Source organism: Carassius gibelio, chromosome A20 (assembly GCF_023724105.1).
Source record: "Carassius gibelio isolate Cgi1373 ecotype wild population from Czech Republic chromosome A20, carGib1.2-hapl.c, whole genome shotgun sequence".
NCBI classification, from domain to species: domain Eukaryota; kingdom Metazoa; phylum Chordata; class Actinopteri; order Cypriniformes; family Cyprinidae; genus Carassius; species Carassius gibelio.
In genome coordinates, this window is record NC_068390.1 from 10,615,222 (window position 1) to 10,636,629 (window position 21,408).

General features: G+C 35.9%; 1 protein-coding gene across 2 annotated transcripts; it reads left to right on the forward strand.

Annotated features, from left to right (window-relative positions):
* The first annotated feature begins 1,784 nt into the window (after window positions 1-1,784).
* LOC127938572 (flavin-containing monooxygenase 5-like) lies at window positions 1,785-21,247 on the forward strand. Of its 2 annotated transcripts, XM_052535282.1 has the most exons (9): window positions 1,785-1,973; window positions 11,360-11,500; window positions 13,065-13,253; window positions 13,531-13,696; window positions 16,558-16,700; window positions 17,696-17,895; window positions 18,835-19,190; window positions 19,314-19,386; window positions 20,049-21,247. In XM_052535282.1, the coding sequence occupies exons 2-9, from the start codon at window positions 11,369-11,371 to the stop codon at window positions 20,413-20,415; spliced, it is 1,626 nt and encodes a 541-aa protein (XP_052391242.1). In that variant the 5' UTR covers window positions 1,785-1,973; window positions 11,360-11,368; the 3' UTR covers window positions 20,416-21,247. The 2 variants fall into 2 exon arrangements, with proteins under 2 accessions (XP_052391242.1, XP_052391241.1); XM_052535281.1 differs by lacking the exon at window positions 1,785-1,973 and having other exon boundaries at window positions 11,275-11,500; window positions 20,049-21,237.
* The last annotated feature ends 161 nt before the right edge of the window (window positions 21,248-21,408 follow it).

Here is a 21,408-nt window from a genome sequence, read left to right on the forward strand (position 1 = left end):
TATATATATACATACATATATATATATATATATATATATATATATATATATATATATATACACACATATATATATATATATATACATATATATACATATATATATATATATACATACATACATACATATATATATATATATATATATATATATATATATACATACATACATACATACATATATATATATATATATATATATATATATATATATATATATATATATTAATAATATATAATATTATATAATATTATAAATGTATATAATGATAGATGTTTTAAAAGAGCATTTTAATGACAAACTAGCACACTGTTTTACATATGAAGATAATATTTTTTTGGGGGGCAAAATTGACCAGAAAATGATTTTCTATTTCTAGCCTACAATATGTAGCCTAGTGTACAATGCTTATTTATTTTGAAGGTGACAAAGGAAGCAACAGTATCTTGTTGAACAAGAGAGGGTGAACAGTTCAGCTTTTGAGCCAGAGCAGGATCCTTCAGGTAAAGTTTAAGCTATAAGCAAAACTAAACATGCTGGCTATACTCTTAAAAAATATGTGCTTTTATGATTTATAAGGTCATCAGTAGTAGGACTGTGATCATTGGGACATACAATTGATGGCTGCTTAATTAATATCGATTATTGAAAGTGCTTATTTCATATTGCAGAGAGACTCGATGTGCAGAGTAAGAGAAAGAGGGGGATTAAGGGAAAGATGATAGAGACAGTGAATGCCTTGACACTTCTTGATACTTCATTTGATTATTTTGCCCGTCCACAGTCTAAGGATTTTGATTTATTTTTTAAGTATAACCCAATTCAAAAAAACTGAAAGAGCCAAAGAGTTTAGCAGTCTGGTGGACACATGGTGATGGTGAGTGCAGCAACAGAGGTGGCCTGGGGTGGAGTCAAATTCCCGGCCTGATTTACTGTCCCAGTCCGCCACTGGCCAGAACCCTGATGTTGTAACTGGCTTTGTGAAAACTTTGGCTCCTGCAGACTTTGCAAGCATCTGGTCCACTGCTGGGAGAATATGTCTTTCTAGCTCAACATGCACCTTATCTTTCATGGGAAGGGGTACCCGGCATTAGGGGTGTAAGAAAATATTAATACACGTGATTATTGCAATATTTTGTTTGTTGATACTGTATGGATTCTCAAAAAGGAACCTCGATATTGAAAAAAAAAATCACACAAGATTCATGGCAGTTGTTTCATTTTGAGTTCGAATCCCGACCACTAGATAGCAGTCTTCGTCTCTGAACAGTGACAGGAATTCCTAGCATTAAGGCAAACCACTATCGTTAGCATTAATATAGTTCGCAGCCAGTAATGGAGGATGAATTGTTCCAGTTCCTGGCTTGGTGTACAAAGCTGAAGTGTGACATCATTTGGGCTTTTGTGGTAACGTCTGCCCTGGGACCGCGGTGCGGGTGGCACCTCCGTTGCGCTGCTTGAGCAATGGCATGGTGGGCGGTAGGATTAAACCTCCAATTATTAGTAAACAATAGTAAAATAATTTTTATTATATTAAAGGACAACCTGTTTCATCATCTGTTACTAAACAGAGACTCTAACAGAGAAAACTGAGACAACTTCCTCCAAGTAACATTAGAGTTGTACTAGCTTATGTTTTAGACATTTCCATTTGTGAAAAACAAATGGAGTTCTTTTTTGTTTTATGATAAGATTTATGACAACACCCATACATAAAGACCTGCATGTGTTCTTTAAATCCTCTAACACTTAACCTATGCTGTTTTTAATTCATTCCAGTTTGATCCTCCTTAAACTAGTGGCAGCTGAGACCACCCTCTTCTTTGAGACATCAGATACTCTCAACTTCTGACATAACAGGCTGTTTTCAGTGAGACAGTTGCAAGGAAAAGCTGCTCTTACTATTAGGAAAAGAAAAACTTAGTTTGGGCATTTTTGAACACTGAGGGCTTGAGACCATCTTCAGTTAAAAGGTAAGATTTTATTTGTGTCACAAGTGTCAAACTTTCTGCGTATGTTTAGACTAGTGTCTGTCTTTAGCCCTATTCAGACGGGACTCGTTTTACAGGGGGTCGTTAGAGAAATCTGTGTTTCACAGACATACTTGGTGATTTTAATCCTGTCCAAATACTGGCTATTGTAATATCAGCATCAGGTAAGATTACTCACATTCATTTATGCACTCAATGTTTTAATTACAGATGTACCTTTTATGAAAATTAAACATGACTACAAAATAAAGGAAAACAATTTAAACTAAAGAGACCACACATTAACATGGTTTTTCTATACTAGCCATTTAGTATTTAGTTTATATTGTGTAATAATACTATGTAATAATTGTAATCAATCCGAATGACTATATGCATACAGAGCGTGTGATCTCTGTGATACCCAGATGCACAAAACAGACTCTTCCACCTCTGTAATAAACACGGAGATTTTAGTCCCATCCGAATTGGTACATGAAAATCCCAGACGTCAGGTGATAAGAATCGACACTAAAACGTAGTTTAGAAAACTAGTCCTATCCGAATAGGGCTTTTGTGTCTGATGACATTGTGTGTTTTTAAAGGGATCATATGATGCGATTTAAATTTTGGAGTGTTACAAGCACTTGGTGCATAAAGAAGATCTGTAAAGTTGCAAAGACTAAAGTCTAAAATCTTTTCAAAAACTAAGTCAAGCACACCTACCTAAAACGGCTCGTTCTAATATTTCCCTACATGTCCATGTCATGATGTGGGAATATTTGCATAACGCAATCCAGATGTTCATGCTAAGAAAGAAGGCGTAACTTTTATTCTTGCTGTTGCCGCCACTGCCATGTTGTGGAGACGCTGTGTGTTTCCTTGTGAAAACGAAGGAACTGCTTTGTTTGGTCTTACAAAAACAGGACACAACTAGAAATCAGTGGTTAAGTTGTATTTACAACACCGTTCCAGGGGTCTCATTTATAAATGTTGCGTAAGCACAGAATAGGCATAAAAATTGCAATTTTGTATGTACATATATGGATTTGTAAAAAAATTAATTTGGCGTAAATATGTACACACCTTACTGACATTCTAGACCATGTGTACACACTCTTTTTCATGGCATGAGAAAAGTAATGAAGTAAGGAACGATTTTAAAGGGTTAGTTCGCCCAAATAGCAAAATCATGTCATTAATAACTTACCCTCATGTTGTTCCAAACCCGTAAGACCTCCGTTTATCTTCGGAACACAGTTTAAGATATTTTAAATTTAGTCTGAGAGCTCTCAGTCCCTCCATTGAAGCTGTGTGAACGGTATACTGTCCATGTCCAGAAAGGTAAGAAAAACATCAAAGTAGTTGGGTGAACTATCCCTTTAATATTACATTTAGACAGCAAGCCCAAAGAGACTTCGTGGAGACTTAACACTAGCCTTCTGAATGATCCCCAAGTGTCAAAAGTATATAAAGACAGAATTTAAAGAGTATATGACCCATAATGACAATGGAGCAGTGTCTCCTAGCACATTATGGGATGCCGCAAAAGCTGTTATTAGAGGTGAACTCATGATGTGGTCGGCCCAGAAGAAAATATCAAAAAGAGAGACAAATTAAAGACCTGATTGAAAAAATCAAATCACTAGAAAGTAAACATATGGAGTATAATGACACCAGTATTCTAAATGACATAATGGAGACTAAACGAACCTTAAACAACCTACAATATATGAAAATCAAGTAGAGAAGAGAGCTAAACTAATAAAACAAAAGTTCTATGAAAATGGCCCTAAAAAACTACTTGCATGGAGAAGACTTAAACAACAGGCTGAGAGATTTATACATGAAGTGAGGGACCCCAGGACCAATGAGATGCATCATAATTTGGAAGACATACAAAATGCCTTTGAAACTTACTACACAAAACTATATGATCAGCCTCGAACAACTGAGTCAGTTGTCACATCATCCTTTCTAACATCTTTGGATTCACCATCTATAGGGACAGAGCAAAACAAAATAACTCAGGAGATAACAGAGGATGAGATAAACGACAATATCAAGATTAAAAACAAATAAAATGCCAGGTGCAGATGGGTACCCTTCAGAACCATCAAGGAAACAATAACACCAATGCTAAAGGATTGTATGTTTTGGGAGGTGACGAGACTCCGCTGTCCTGGAGACAAGTGGGTAAAAACAAAACAGACTGCAGCTCCTATAGACCTATATCAGTTTTAAACATAGATTACAGATTATATGCATCAATACTTGAAAAACAACAATAGACAGACAAGACAGGCTTTGTAAAAAAACAGGCAAACCCAGGACAATGTGAGACGGCTCTCCACCTCATTGACCATATGAGGAACAGTGATATGGAATCTGTAGTTATAAGTCTTTTGACTCTGTCCGTTGGGAATATATATACTTGGTCCTTAGCTGCTTTGGTTTTAATGACCAGGTAATTAGATGTTTAAATTCCCTATTATCCTCTCCTATGGCTAGAATTAAAATAAATGGGGACTTATTGTAAACTAAACCTACATAAAACTCAAACGCTTACTTTTAACTATGAGCCACAAGAAAATATTTATAAAATCTGTCAATTTAAATGGAAAAGTAATACAATTAAATATTTAGGGGTACAAATACCTAAAGAGATCTCGGCTATTTATGACCACAATTACATTCCCATAACAGCTGATATTAAAGCAGACTTAAAACGTTGACCATTATTACCAATGAATATGTAATAAACGCTATGAAGATGAATATACTACCCAGACCTTTTCTTTTTAAATCCTTGCCTTCTTTCAATCCCAAGCAATTCAGTGATTGGAATAGAACTATCTCATCTTTTATGTGGGGAAAACTAAAACCAAGGATTAGATTTCAAACATTAAAACTCCCCAAGGACAAAGGTGGTATGGCTCTACCGTGCTTGGAGGATTATTATAGAGCAGCACAGTTACGTTCTCTGGTCTGTTGGTGTGACCCTGTGTGTGATGCAAAATGGAAGGACCTAGAGCAAAGTCAAGCATACCTCACCAGTCTATACTGGGTGAAAAAAACTCTTGAAAAAGCATCTGAAAAAATTAAGTAATTGGATGACAGTGCCTCTTAATATCTGGCACAAACTACTTAACCCTCTGCTCTGAAGTCGATTAATGCGTACACGCGTTATGAGGCATTTTCTCCTGATAACCCCGAAAAGAACTTAAATTACACTTTCAGTTTTAATCGTACAGATAAGAGCAATACATCAATCGAATATGTAAAGGGTCTACTTTTTTTTTATACAGACATAATAACAGCAAAACTTTGTGCACTTATAAAATAAAGATAACAAACAAGGTGTGCTGTCTGCAGCCTTGTCTGCACTGATCTTCATTTAGAAATGCATCATTAAAATGAACTGTAACTCAGTGAATTCTCAATGAAGAGACATGAGAGATATATCTATAGAAAGCCTGACATGTCTACTTTTTATATAAATATTCTGTGATAAATTAATCCATAATGAAACAACGCAATGTCCGTTTTGCAAGTTTCTGTTCATTATCTTGTAATGTGACCACGCCCCGCGCTGAACGCTCTATTCGGATTCTAATGTTTCAAACTTACGCATGCGGCTTGAATACGCACACACAACAAAAGACAACGCAGCGAGACTGTTCTTCAAGTTTTTTTATTTTACTGTTTGCTTCGTGATGAGAGGAATAAGACCACAAAAAATTCACCACAAAAAGATGTGATGTGGTTGAGGATTTTAAATGTGGATTTCCTCAGAAAAAAAGAATGAAGCACTTTATTCAGCAGTGAAATATTATGAAGTTTCAATAACAATATACAATACTATACCATTACAAATGTAACAAACAATGCTGTTCTTTCAATTTATCCCCCCTAAAAACTTGAAAATAAATATTCTCAGCTCTTTTCAACATGAATAATAATATTAATAATGATAATAATAACAATAAATGTTTTTTGTTGTTTTTTTGTAGAAAATAAGATTGTTAAAATGATTTCTGAAGGATTGTGTGTCTGGAGTAAAAATTAAGTTTGAAATTCAGCTTTGATTGTTCCTAATAAACTGTTTAACTGCACTCCCACATGGATATTAAATTATGTTGTGGGATAATTAAATATATTTTAAATAAACTAGAAACTTTATATGCATGCACATAGAAAACTATATGCATTTATTTTGTCCTCACATTCTTTCTTGTAACTCCTCCCTCTCAGTGACACACAGCTGACTGAAAAGATCATTATGCAGCTCATTATGCAGGCCTTTGTCTTCTCAGGTGTAAGGCCATCCTTAAAAATATTCTTGTTTGCCGTAACCCGACCGACCCTGTCAATTTAGGACAGACTCAATTATTATTTTTTTTTTTTGCTTTTAGTCCGACCAACTTGCCGGTTGTACATTTTGAGTTGAGACCGACCAATTTTTTTTTTTTTTTACATTTCAAACTACTAATACAAAAGCAATAAAATAGTATTAATTATATTTTAGTAAGTATTGTAAAATTACTTATATATAAATTGCCTAGGCCCACATACAAACAAAGGCTACGTTATTTCTTAAAAAAAAAAAAAAAAAAACCTTGACTTCATCTATGTTTACATGGATGTCACACTATGGCCTGTGCGGTCGCTTCGTCTCCTCTTATTCACTGTCAGAGTCAACTGTTCGCGCTTGGTAATGATGGCTGCGGCTGCAGCTGCAGTAAACAAAAATTTTGCGGTCACTGTTCAAAGTTATATTGGTTCGGGCACCATAATACAGCTAAAAATGTCATTAAAACAGCTCGACAACGCTTTGACTTGGCACAAAGTTCTGGAAAAACTGTGCCTACATCTTTTCCCATCCCTTCTCCCGTCTATTCTAAAACCATGACCGTGTCGACTGTCACTTTATGTTCGAAAATCTATTGCACTAATCGATTGGAACAACCAACACAAGTCTCAAAAACGAAAATAGGAAATTGATTTTAACGACCTTCTCTCGGAGCGTGTCCAAGTTTTTTTTTTTTTTTTTTTTTGGAACACGCATCACACAGCAACTGCAGCTTCGGACACACACGCTTAACAGCAAATAATACTTCTGCACAGTATTTCTGTTTTTACAACAGAAATGTGAATTCTGCCGGTATTCAGACAGTCTCATACATACAGATTCTGGTTAGAATCGACGTATGCGATTATTTTTTGTTGTTGACATTTCTAATCATAAACACAGCCATGTTGAAACCTGCAGTAAATGTTTTGCATTATGGCAGTCCACTCTGCTTATTTGTTTGTCATTGTGCACGAAACTTAACGCCAATAAATCATCAGAAATATTGGTCTTTTCAGTGCTTTAAGTGGCCCAAAAGAGGTGTCGGTACTCTATTATAGCATATATATATATATATATATATATATATATATATATATATATATATATATATATATATATATATATATATAGTGTTTTTTTATATATATATAATTGTGTAGCGGAGTATTTTTCGTACACAGTGCCGCGAATTGTCAATCACTCCTGTACGCGTGCATCACTGTCCTCCTCGCAGCTGCAGCAATTTGCGCTCTCTTCATCAAGCTTTAAAACAAAAAGGGGATAAAAAGATCGTATTGTCTTTGTGCATATAGATTAATTAGATAAATGAATATATAAATTCGTGCCTAGCCGCCTACGGTATTTTTTTAGAACTTAGAAAAAAGATCCTGCAAGCCAATGAGCAGAACGACTCCACCTCCGCAGACAGTTTTTATTGTTTATCAGACAATAACTACTCAAGATTTTGCTTTAGTATAATTTTTCGGGACATCTGGTCACCCTGCCTGAAAGAGTTACTGCATTACTTCATTAGTTTGCGTCTGACCTGCAGCGATATGGCGGGGTGTCAGCCAGCGATTCATCTGATTTTGACTGTTTTGTTGTAGTACTCAGAATCTGAAGCCAGGAGAACATGTTAAGTGTTGTTCACTATATTTGAATTTTTGTGCGCGTTTCACAAATTCTCTCCGGCCACGTTAAGTTGTTACTGACGGCTACAAAAGCAACGCATGCGCTTCTCACTTGTAAAAGTCATGGTTGTGTGGTTGATGTAGTCTCTGCTCTCGGTGGGATGAATTAGGAAGCTTACATTGTGAAGGGCGCTCTGAAAAACGGCAGCACTGGCAAAGGATTAAAACCTCTATTAAAACAGATGTCCAAATGAGCGTACCGGTACGCTAAAAGCACGTTCCTGAGAGGTGGCGGTACGCTCAAGAGCTATATTTGGAAGTGGCGGTACTGAGTATCGGTGCGTACCGGCCCACTTAAAGCACTGGGCCCGTATTCATAAAGAATCTTAATGCAAAAAGTAGCTCCTAGCGACAAAATTCTAAGAAAATTCTTAGAAATGTGGGCGTTTACTCTTAAAATTAAAGAAAAAATCCTAGTAAAGAAAAAAGTAATTCAGAAAGAATCTTAACCCTTAAAAGAGGTCTTAAGGTCAAATTTGTTAGAAGCACAGACGAGGACTTTTAAGAGGCTTAAGAGTTTCTTTAGCAGAAGAGAAAATGGCAGAAAGACGAAGAGGCAGAAGAAATGTGTTTCAGACAATGGATGACAGTAAGTTAATAAGACGGTATAGATTATATAATAATTTATAATTTAATATATAAATTAAAGTATTCACTACATTACAATATTTGGCAACTGGAAAAATGCAACAATGCAACAGTGATGATTTGGGTCTGTCACAACCTTCTGTAAGCAGAGTGATCACACAAACAATTACAGCACTTTCAGAGCATCTAATTGTGTCACAGTTCATTTAGTTTCCACTGAACATTCCCACCTTGCAGGCTCAAAAAACTGCATTTATGAATATAGCAGGCTTATAGGTGACCACAAGCAGGAGGAATGAACCGTTAATAGTTTGTGCTATACGCTCCCATGTCTGCTTCTTGTCCCTTGCTGTGACACCCGGCCCGAATTATCCTTTAAGAATGCATGGCCTTGTGTTCATCCACTAACTGGGCTAACAGTAAACACTGTTCCTCTGTCCAGTTTGGCTTTCTCGCCCTTCTTGGTTTTTTATTCCATGTTTGATACATTAAAACTAACATTCAACATTCAGTATTCATTGATGCATATAGGGGTAATACTAACAGAAAACTAATTTCCAGGTTATACTCGTGTTTACTGTTAGACGGGACTTTCAACAATGTATGTAAAAAAGAGGTGGGAGAAAGAAGCTGACATAAAGATAAGTGAAGATGACTGGTTGAATATATGTAGGACACAATCTACCACTTAAGCTCTGGGTTGTGGAGGGAATTCCCCTGGAAAAACACTTTAAGATTCTTTATAACCCCTAATATAAATAAGACACAGAGTAACAATCCTGAACATGGTCAGTGTTGGAGAATGTGTGGTAATATGTCTGCTGGTCACTTCCATTTCTTTTGGGAATGCCCTATTATTTCTTTGTATTGGATAGAGGTGATGAAGGTAATTAGATCAATATTAGGTTCAGACCTCGAGTTAAATTTCAGATTTATATATTTAGGAAATCTACCAACAGGGCTGGGAAAGACAGATATCTGTTACAAATACTTTTAGCAGGTAGCAAGAAAGCAATAACCAGACAACCGACAATTGTTGAATGGATAGAAATAGTTAAGGAAATTTATGTTACATTTTATGTTAAATTTATGGAACATTTGACTTTCTCTCTGAGATATGCCAGAAAGATATGTGAAGCATGTTTAAAAAAATTAGAAACATGCAAAATATGTATTTCTTTCAGGTCCATCAGTTGTCTCCAGCGATTGAAAGCAGTGCCAATGTTTACTCTGGTTCGGCTCCTTTGCTTACGAATTTGATTTGTGATTCCGAGCACGGTTGTTTCCCTGTACCAGGAAGTGGTCTCTTGCCAAGGGCTTGAGCCATCCTTCCGCTCTCTTCCCTGAACTGAAATGAAGTAGTGGGCTGTACTTTCCATATGATTGACATCAGGTTCAAGTACACGCCCACAAGCCGTGCGAGTTATTTGTGTATTGCAGGTTGGCTGGTGGTTATGTTGCCCGCATACCGCCTCCCATGGTCGAAACTGGTATTACGACACCTGTCGGGCCGGGGCTAGTAATGCTAATGCTAATTAAGGTTGATATCTCTGCAGCACTATAACTTGAAATTTTTTTTATGACATCATTGCCCTTATTTCTTCTCATTCTTTTGATGTAGGTCATTTTTTGGATATTTTTACCTACATTTTTGCATATGGCACCTTTAAAGGGACAATAGGCCTATTAAACATGGAGCCTACCGTCATTACTGCCAAGGGATAGATCACCCTAAAATTTCATTTCTGTCATTATTTACTCACTGTCACATCGTCCCAAACCTGTATTAATTTCTTTCTTGTTCTGAACACAAAAGAAGATATTTTGAAGAATGTGGGTAACCAAACAGTTGCTGGTCCACATTGAAAGAAAAAAATACTCTGGAAGTCACTGTGGACCAGCAACTGTTTGTTTTCCACATTACTTAAAATAGCATTTATGTTCAGAAGAAGAAAGAAACTACGTTTTTTTTAAACCACTTTTGAGTGAGTAAATGGTGGTATAAAAAATTAACACTATGACAGAATTGACAGACAGCTGACAGAATTTATATTTTTGGGTGAAATATTTAACGTAAAAAAAACACCAGAACACAAGGAGAAAAATCACACACTGCTCTTGACTGAAGAAATTTAATAGAGTTGCTTTAGGAATCAGTTCACATAGTGTTTTATTTTTATATTTGTTCATTCAATTTCTTGAATGCTCCTGCTAAATACACATATTGTACCTGAAAATAAAGCACTGTTTGTTTTATTGGTATTTTATGTGTATTTGTTATGTGTATCTTTGTCATTCTTTTATCTTTTTTATTAAAAAATAAGAACAAACATTTTTATCTTTGGTCTAAATACCTGCCATTCTTTTTTTGTTACCTAGAAAGGCTTTGTCTTTATAATAGGGAAATTAGATTGGCTGTGACACTCAGACAACTTGCAAAATAGTAAAACAAACATGACAAAGGATTGTGATAAAATCGTGATATTGTGAAAAAAATAATTTTGATATTTTTTTTCCCATATCGCCCTGCCCACCCCTACTTAAACCACAGTTCATTACATCAAATACTCAAAATAATGTTCTTTTTAGCAACATCATATGACCCCTTTAATGATTAACCAATAAATGCTGCACATCCATGCCAAACATTGTGAATGATTCCTGAAAACTTTAACCTCGAAGGTACTTGTCATAGTTGAGGACATACTAGTGTAATAGTATGTTTTTATAACCACCGATCCATGTTTCCTGTGCAGACTCGCAGCATGGCTAAGCGTGTGGCTGTGATTGGAGCAGGCAGCTCTGGACTGACCTCCATCAAATGCTGCTTGGATGAAGGCCTGGAGCCTGTGTGTTTTGAGAGCAGTGATGATATTGGAGGACTCTGGAAGTTTAAGGTTGAAAATGAATTAAATTCAGCTCAACAATAAAGGCGGAGTGTGTCATTTCTGTGCCATAGATGGCACCAAAATTATTTGGAAAATGACTGATATAATGAATAAGAATGATTAGTAACACACTAATTCTTATCAATACAAGATCAGGTGCCAGAAGCCCTTGGCGTAAAGGGTTAGTTCACCCAAAAATCTAAATGATGTCATTAATAACTCACCGTCATGTCGTTCCAAACCCGTGAGACCTCCGTTCATCTTCGGAACACAGTTTAAGATATTTAAGATGAAGTCCTAGAGCTCTCAGTCCCTCCATTGAAGCTGTGTGTACGGTCTACTGTCCATGTCCAGAAAGGTAAGAAAAACATCATCAAAGTAGTCCATGTGACATTGAAAATACATTTTGGTCCAAAAATAGCCAAAACTAAGACTTTATTCAGCATTGTCTTCTCTTCTGGGTCTGTTGTGAGATTTCAAAACACTGCAGTTTAGTGAAATCCGGTTTGCGACATTAGACTGTACACACAGCTTCAATGGAGGGACTGTGAGCTCTCGGACTAAATCTAAAATATCTTAAACTGTGTTCCGAAGATGAACGGAGGTCTTACGGGTTTGGAACAACATAAGGGTGAGTTATTAATGACATAATTTAGATTTTTGGGTGAACTAACCCTTTAATATATTATACACTACCATATTAATTCAATATTATTTGTAACAATTTGGGGTATATAATGTCTTTGAAAGAAGCCTCTTGTGCTCACCAAGTCTGCATTTAATAAAAAATACAGTAAAAAATAGTAATATTGTGAAATGTTATGAACATTTAAAATAACTATAATATACCATTTAAAATAACTTTCTAATATACTTTAATATATTAAAATAGATTTTATTTCTGTGAAGGCAAAGCTGAATTTTCAGCAGCCATTATTCCAGTCTTCAGTGTCATACTTAATGCATTTTTGTGGAAACCATGGTAAATTTTTCTTTAATGAATAAAAAGTTCAAAAACAGCATTTATTTAAAAAATAAATATTTTGTAAAGTTATAAATTTCTTTACTGTCACTTTTGATCAAAATTGTTTTATTTAGATCATTTCCAAATTTTTAGATGGTAGTGTAAATCAAATAATTTGTTGCACCATCTTCTTTTTATGGACATTTCTTGTTAGTTTGTTTTTGTTTTTCCTAAATATTTTTATGTTCTGACCTATTTGTAATTTGCATTTTCTGAATGGAACAAGATACACAAATTAAAATGTATTATTATTATTATTATTATGTCTTTAAAGGTTTCCTAAACACTCCCACACACTGCAATTGGTCAGCAAACAGATAGCTCTGCCTCAAAACTACTAAATTAGTTGGATTTGTTTACACTTTTGGGGACAAAAATGCTTCAAATGGCTTACTTATTATTTCTGCATATTACGATGGGATAAGAGAGAGTATTTTAACATTACACAATATTACACACTTCACCTTTAAACAACAATTTTAAAGCTAAATATGGTTTATCTGTTAGTGAGTTCAAAGTCATTGACTGTGTTTCCATGTTCGTGCACAGGAACAACCAGAGGAAGACCGTTGCAGCATTTATCGTTCTGTCGTAGTGAACACCTCTAAAGAGATGATGTGCTATAGTGATTTCCCCATGCCAGATCATTTCCCCAACTTCGTGAACAACTCTACGTTAATGCAGTACTTCAGACTCTACGCTGAGCACTTTAACCTGCTCAAACACATTCACTTTCAGGTAATAAACACCATAACATCACGTCCATTGAGATTTTCTAGATTTAAAATCTCATTGGTCCTGGCAACCATTTCAACCAATCAGATTTTACAGTTAGAGGTTGGGATTGTTAGGCAACAGTGACGTTACAGGGAAACATATTGCTTGGGAAAATTATTCTCACATAATTGTGTATATTATTGTGTGTATTTTCTCTGGATCTATCATATGTTTCGAGTATTCTCTTTATAAAGATGAGAGGTAGCATTCAGGCTCTATGTGGTTTGGTGTATTTCAGACCACAGTTCGCAGTGTGAGACAAAGGCCTGATTTCTCTAACTCTGGTCAGTGGGAAGTGGTGACCATGGGCAGAGATGGACGAGAGGAGACACATGTGTTTGATGGTGTGCTAGTGTGTTCAGGACACTACACAAAGCCCATCAAACCCCTCTCAGACTTCCCAGGTGCTCACCTGATATTACAGCACAGTCATCATAATACAGCATTCAACACTGTGTATCACTAATTCCCTGCATGGCTCTATACATATAATGGATTTGCACAGTGCCCTGCACTATTAATGGCACCATAGGTAAACGTGAGTAAAGGCGGCTATGAAGATAAATCTGCATTGTTTATCCTTTCGATCGTTCAGTCAAATAAATTCACAAAATTCTAACGTGTCATTAAAGTAAAACAATTGAAAGTGGGGAGAAAATCTTATGAAACAACAGTTTTTCTCAAATGCACGATGGCCACAATTATTGGTACCCTTAGAAATTATTTAGAGTAAAATATATCTGAAGTATATTACCATTGATATTTACATTTGGTAGCACACCAGGGTGAGTAGGAGCATGAAATTGTCCAGCCATGGCCTTACATCACAAGGAGTAAAACCAAAGAATAAAGTCATGATGTGCAGAACAAGATTGTTAAGCTTCACAAAATATAAAGTGGCTGTAAGAAATGAGCTAAACATTGAAACCCCCTATGTCCACCATCAGGACAATAATTGAGGGGTTCCAGTCGACTAAAGATGTTACAAATCTGCATGGAAGAGAACGTGTCTCTGTCGTCCTAATGTACAGTGAGGAGAGTTTGAGTGGCCAAAGACTCTCCAAGGATTACAGCTGGAGAATTTAAGAAATTAGTTGAGCATTGGGGTCAGAAAGCCTAAAAAAATAAATAATCAAAGAGCCCCTACATCACCACATGTTGTTCAGGAGGGTTTCAAGGAAAAATATCCTTGCTCATCTAAAAACTAATTCCAGCATTTAAAAAAAAAAAAAAAAAAAAAAAAAAAGAGCTGGTTTTAATACAAACAGGAATAAAAAGTACTCCATGTCCAGTATTAAATATACTGCTGGATCTTTAATGTTCTGGGCCTGTTTTTCTGAAGGAGGTCCTGGATGTCGTGTTCAGGGACATGAAATAATGGATTCAATCAGATACCAAAAGATTAAAAAAAAATCTAAACCTGACTGCCTCTATTTGAAATCTTATAATGGGCTGTGGTTGGATCTTTCATCAGGACAATAATCCAAAACAAATATTAAAATCAACACAAAAATGGGTCACTGAGCACAAAATGAAGCTTCTGCCATGGCTGACCCAGTCATCTGACCTGAACCCTATAGAAAAAGAGTGGGGTGAACTGAAAAGAAGAAGCACCAACATGGAGCGCTGAATCTGATGGATCTGGAAAGATTCTGCATAAAGGAATGGTCTCTGATCTCTTATCAGGTGATCTCCAAACTCTTCAGGCATTATAGGAGAAAACTCAGAACTGTTATCTTGGGGAAATTATGTTGCGATAATTGTGGCCAACATGAAATAGAGAAAACATTTATTTCACAATGAGATTGTCACAATGTGCTGCCGGAAGGAACACGGAGCCGAGAATAATCAAAAGAGTCTTTATTAATCCAACATGGGTATATCTAACATGAAGTACAGGAGGAAGACGCACATACTTGACTAGTAGACCCAGAAAAAAAAAAACTCTTAATTGAAAGGATTAGGTTTTATAAAGGCAGGATAATGGGGAAAACACAGGTGTACTCTCTCACCAGAATCCACTCAACGAAATCTGCTCGAGGGCCATCTTCAAATGACGGTGCTCTGCACGTGGGGTTGAGGCTTGCTTCATAGAACGAAGCAGAGTGCATCGTTCAGGCAAGTGGTAAGATCGGCTATGGCCAGAAACAGCCTGGTATGACCCTCGAGTGAATACTCTCCCTGCTTCAGCAGGATGAGGTGGAATTCCAGGCGGGTGTAGCGATCCATAGTACACAACGGAAAGAAAAAACTTGGAAACAAAACGGGAGAATAAGCAAAAGAGCCTTTATTAACCCAACACAAGGGTAAATCCAACATGGAGAACCGGAGGAAGACACACGTACTTGACTGGTAGAGCCGACAAAATTGAACTAAAAGGAATAGGGTTTTTAAAGGAAGGATAATGGGGAAAACAGGTGTATGGAATGACTAAATTAACGGGGACATGGAACACATGGGGAAGAAACTAGACACAACTGAAATCAAATTAACATACCACGGGAGATAAAAACTGGATCACAGGGGCAAAAATACACAGACAGGTCCATAATCCTGACAGAGATTTCCCCCCATTTTCAATTGCTTTAATTCAATGAAATTTTTTTGAATGAAAGATCAATGGGATAAACAATGCATATTTATGTTCACAGCCACCTTTGCTGATATTTATCAAGGGTTCCAGTAGGGATATGCCGCTATCAAATTTTCCTATTGCGATTATTTGCTCATGCTTTTATCACAGTAAACGGTATTATCACGGTATTGAAATTTAGTTCTAAAAAGTGCTCAAAATATAGTATAATATAATAGGTTAAATAACTTTTTTCTAATAACAAAAATAACTGAACATTTAAAATAAAACAATAAAGAAAAATAAAGTTAAAAGTTTTGCACAGATTCAAGTGCAAAAGAACTATAAAGACCCATAGGTATCACTTTACAATCTCATTAGTTAACCATTAACATTCACAGTGCTTCTCTTTCGTGCTTGTTTACATCAGAGCGCACAGTGTCTTTCAAGCAGTATACAGCGGTGTTGTGCATTTTGACCAGTTGATGGGAATAGAATTCTTAAAATGCATTCCAAATTCAGATTAATTTGTAATATAATTATTCGCGGCATTTAGAAATGCCCACAATAACAATATTGTGCATATTCGTGATATATCGCATTACTGAAGTCTAGGTTCCAGAAAGTGGAGGGCACTGTATTTGGAAACATTAATATATTGTATAAATTTTTCTGTAATTTTGTGTGCTGCAGGTATTGACACATTTCCAGGGACAATAATTCACAGTTGGGAATATAGGGACCCTGATCCTTACATTGGGAAGAGAGTTGTTGTTCTTGGGATTGGGAATTCTGGTGGAGACATTGCTGTGGAGCTCAGCAGAGCATGTGAGAAGGCAAGTGAGATTTAATAGTGTAATATTTAATATTGATCTTTTCTCTATTTTTAAGTTCTTGGCAAGGTCAAAATTATTTATGATGTGATTAGTGATTGAATGATAGGTGGTGTTTTAATGACTCAATTGATTATTCACATTAATAATTAATAATATATATAATTGCAACCTTCTGACAGCAAAATAAATTAATAATTTTCAAAAAAGGACAAATTAAGAAAGTAATGAATTATGGTAGAATTGCAAGGTACAATATGTAAACCACATTTGAACACTCAACACTATTAAACAATTCAATATTATAATTAGCATAATATTAAAATAATTATATGATTAATTCATTTAGCAATCTAGCTAGCTATCTAACAAGAAAAAAATTACATTCATCTTCATAATACAGAAGGTATTCCTCATTCAAGAATCCAAGCCTTTTTCTTTCATTTATTTTTGTCCTTCTTTTTTTTTTTTTATATATAATTTTAAAAGTTTAAAATTATGCCATATTAACTTAAGCCAACTGCAAGTTAATATAACAAAGTTCAGTAATAAATATACGTTCAATAATACGTAAATAAGTTACATTAAACTTCCCATGAAATATTTTTTTTAATGTAATATTGCAGTTTGTTATACATGAATTACTAAATGGCAGCGATCCAATCAATTCCAAATGGACAAAGTCAAGTCCCGGCCTAATTTTTTTGGTTTGCTTTGAGAAGCTCACTTGTTTATACGTCACATTTGGTGAGAATAGATTAATGCAATTTCAGGCCAACTTTAAAGTTTTACATGTATCCCTTCTAAATCAGTGCACAATATGTCATAAAATTCTGTGTCCATTTTGCTGATTTTTAACTAAATTTTACTCCCTCAGTTCTGAATATGCTTAATCTCTTGGTTCTCATTAATATTCTCCTATTTTGACAAGCTTAAATTCACTCTCATCTATACACTAATTCAGTTTGCTTTGGTCTTCCTATTTCTCACTTTCTTAGACATTCCTGAGTACCCGGAAAGGGGCTTGGATCATAGGTCGCGTGGTTGATAGAGGGCTTCCTCTAGATATGATAATGATGACACGAGTTCGAGATCTGATTTACGGCCTCCTGCCTCAAGCTCTGCTCAACATGATTTGGGAGAGAATCCTCAATCAGAGATATGACCACAAGCTGTATGGACTACAGCCTGAATACAGGTGAAGGGCCAAACCATGATCCTCAAGGACTCTTTCCAAACTCTTTTCATTGTTTATTATTAAAGTAAAGCCCTGGTGGCCGATTGCACCAACTGGACGTACACCCAGTCGTAAGACTAGGCTGGACGATTTTTAGGGTTCATGTCTGTTAGGTTAATTGTTACTGCAGACATGAACTAATGTTTATGGTCTTTTTCGGTCCAGATAAGCGATATCAACCACTAAATTCGGTGTAGAATGTAGTCTATAGCCTACCACACTGTTGACCATAATCGAATACAAAATATATTTCTGTACAGCATCTTATAATTATGCAATAAAAATATTACATATAAACTGGTACTATTAAAAGAAACTGAACCATTTGACATCTGCTTGGAAGGACGGTGTAAATGCTTGGAAATATTTCACGTCTTTAATTACATTCATTATTTGTAGCGTCCCTGCCATATAATAGTCGCAATAAGTTTTGTTATTTGTTACTTTTAATCAGAAATAAAAGATCGGCAATCAGATTTTGTTTTCAATTATTTTCACAGAATACAAACTGTAAATGTTTTTTCAGCCACAGAAAGATGCCAGTAAAACACAACATCACGTAAAGTCACAATTTACCTCAGAAAAGACATTTATTGCACATTAACTTGTTTGTAGCCTAAGCTATAAAAAATAACTCTAGAGAGAAGCATTGTATTACATTTATTATATTTTACTTAACCTTGATGATGGGAGACTTCATGAACGTCGCGTAAGCTATATCTATAACTGTGGGAAAATGTGTCAGCATGGACGCGCATTGTCTATGCCTGGCATAGTTGCGCCGATCGTAATTTCAGTTGGTGCAACAGGTGTAATTATTTATCGGAAAGCTGGACGTTGCAACAATTTTAAAATGACTCCTGATTCACAGTGACCTTTACCCTTGATTTTTGATTCCAGGATCCTCGAACAGCGTGTTGTTATAAACGATGACCTCCCTGGTCGCATTCTGTTAGGGGAACTGGTGATCAAATCAAATGTGCAGAAGATCCAAGGCTCGACGATTGTCTTTGATGATGGGACTGTAGAAGAGAAGATTGATGCAGTGATCTTATGCACAGGATATGATTATAGATTCCCCTTCCTCCCCACCTCCTTAAGCTCTGGTTCTAATGGAGATCTGAAACTCTACAGAAGAATCTTCCCTCCATCTCTAGAACGTCCAACACTGGCCATCCTGGGCCTGTTTCAGACCAAAGGGTCGATCATGCCAGCTGTAGAACTACAGGCGCGCTGGGCCACCAGGGTCATTGCAGGTAATGAACAAGCATAAGTCATTAAAACAAAATGGTCAAGTACATATAGAGAATCATATGAAACATTATATTTTTATGTGATTATGGGTAAAAAACAACAAAAAACTGTTACTGTTTTTCAAGGACTGAACCATCTTCCTCCAGCTGACAAGATGGATAAAGCAATAGAGAAAGATGTTCAAGCGAATTTAAAGAGGTAATTACTTATTCACCTGAATGATCATCTCAGATAGGTTTAATTTAGAGATGCACCGATTGCATTTTTCTTGGCTGATTCTGATTTCCGATTTTTTGTAAGTGTGATCTGCCAGGACCCCGAAGAATTATGATTAATAGAATATACTAAATAATATTTGTTCTCTTTCTTAACTATTTAATGTTCCAAAACTGACTGTGTTTAACTGGATACTTGCCAAAATGGGCATTTTGACATAATTTTGTATGTATTTGAATGTTTCAGCACAGATAGCCACTCATTATGGTATTTGTGGCTCACAAGCTGTTTAAAACTTGTGCGCTCCACTAATATAGATCAGTGGTTATGTGCGCTTTTTTGGTGTAAGCACGAAACCTGTAGGAATTAATCAAATAATGTGCAGTACAAGCACTATTTAACCAGTGTGAATGAGACGTGTGAGAGAGAAGTGATCGTTGGAGAGAAGAGAGCGATAATGCGCGGCTAACGTTATTGCCTGTGCCGCTGGTAACAAAACGATTGGCTCGAAACTGGAAAGAAGTGAGACTTACAGTATCAGCTGGTCAACGATCATGAGGAAAATCAGCTGATTCCGATCCCCGACTGATCGATCAGTGCATCTCTAGTTTTATTTTGACAGTTAATCATCTATCTCTTCACAGTTACCCCTTTCCCAAGCTGGCTGCGCTTCAGGTGGACCACATTCCTTACCTAGACGCAATAGCAAAAGAAGTGGGCGTCTCTCCCAACATTGCTTCACTGCTCCTGACGGACCCTGCTCTTGGTTTGAGGGTTTTCTTCGGGCCGTGTTCTCCGTACCAGTTTCGACTGAACGGACCGGGGCACTGGAGTGGTGCCCGTCAGGCCATCCTTACCCAGTGGGATCGTGTGGCCAAACCCATGAAGACCAGGCCCATTCCAGAACATCCATCCTTCAGTTTATTTTTCTGGCTGGGCCTGTCAGGGGCTGCATTGATTATTGCTTTATTGGCAATGCACATGATCCCACTGTTTCTGAATAGTGATTAGATCCCATAGATATAACAGTCTGTTTTTGGGTAGCTCTGTTTTGTGTTTGCACTTTCATCTAATTATTCTTTAACCTGTTAACTGTCACCCCGTCCCGAATACGGGATGCCTACGTTGACTATAATATATAACAATCAAATCTAATCTAATCTTGACAAACTATATATCGTTGGAAAGGTCTAAGACTCCCAAATATATATTTTACCAATATTCTTTGTAAAAAAATTATGTAGAAAAAGTAATAGATTAATTTATGACAAGAGTGCACCCTCAGAAATCTACATTACAAAAGGAGCTTTGATCTTTGTTTAAAAAAAAAGACTTCCTCGTTGCCTTTTTCTCTATCACATTTGAGAAATCATCAGAAGTTATATATCACTTGAAAACATAAAATCTCAAGATTCATCCTTTAAAACCCATTGTAAAATCAGACATTGCATTACCATGTAAATGGCACATCAAAATCATGTTACAAAATGTTTTCATTCATGAATTATAAAAATGTAGGTTTGTATCAAGCACATTCAAGTCTATCCTTAAAAAACGTGAGTGACAGTTTAATCTAATTCTTGGAGTTAATTATCTTTTATAATACATATAAGAAATTATCATTTCGTCCTTGTCAAACATTGTTTTCAAACAAGTGTATTTTTTTATCTTAAATCAGTGTGCTCTGCCATATTTCTTGACATAATAATCACCTTTTCTTTTCATCCAGAAAATAGTCATATGTTATTATGTTTTCACAATCATCACAGAAGTAAAGTTTTTGTAGAATTAAAGCATTTTGATCACTCAACATACTTTGAAATAAAACAGTTGTTGGAGAAGCATGAGTCTGCCTGGGCTGGTATTTTGTGATTGTGAGATGAGATGGTGATTATTCCCATGTCTAAATAGCATTTATATTCACTCTCACACACTTGTATATTACAAAATGATAAATACTATTTTACATATTATAGATTTTTATAGTTTTGTATTAAAAGTCTG

Bases quoted from the DNA above. Each gene is read 5' to 3' on its own strand.
- LOC127938572 (XM_052535281.1), top strand. From the start codon at position 11,345: ATGTTTCCTGTGCAGACTCGCAGCATGGCTAAGCGTGTGGCTGTGATT. The intron at 13,697-16,557 runs GTGCTCACCTGA...TGTGTGCTGCAG, and splicing joins ACCCCTCTCAGACTTCCCAG to GTATTGACACATTTCCAGGG. The intron at 17,896-18,834 runs GTGAAGGGCCAA...TTTTGATTCCAG, and splicing joins GGACTACAGCCTGAATACAG to GATCCTCGAACAGCGTGTTG.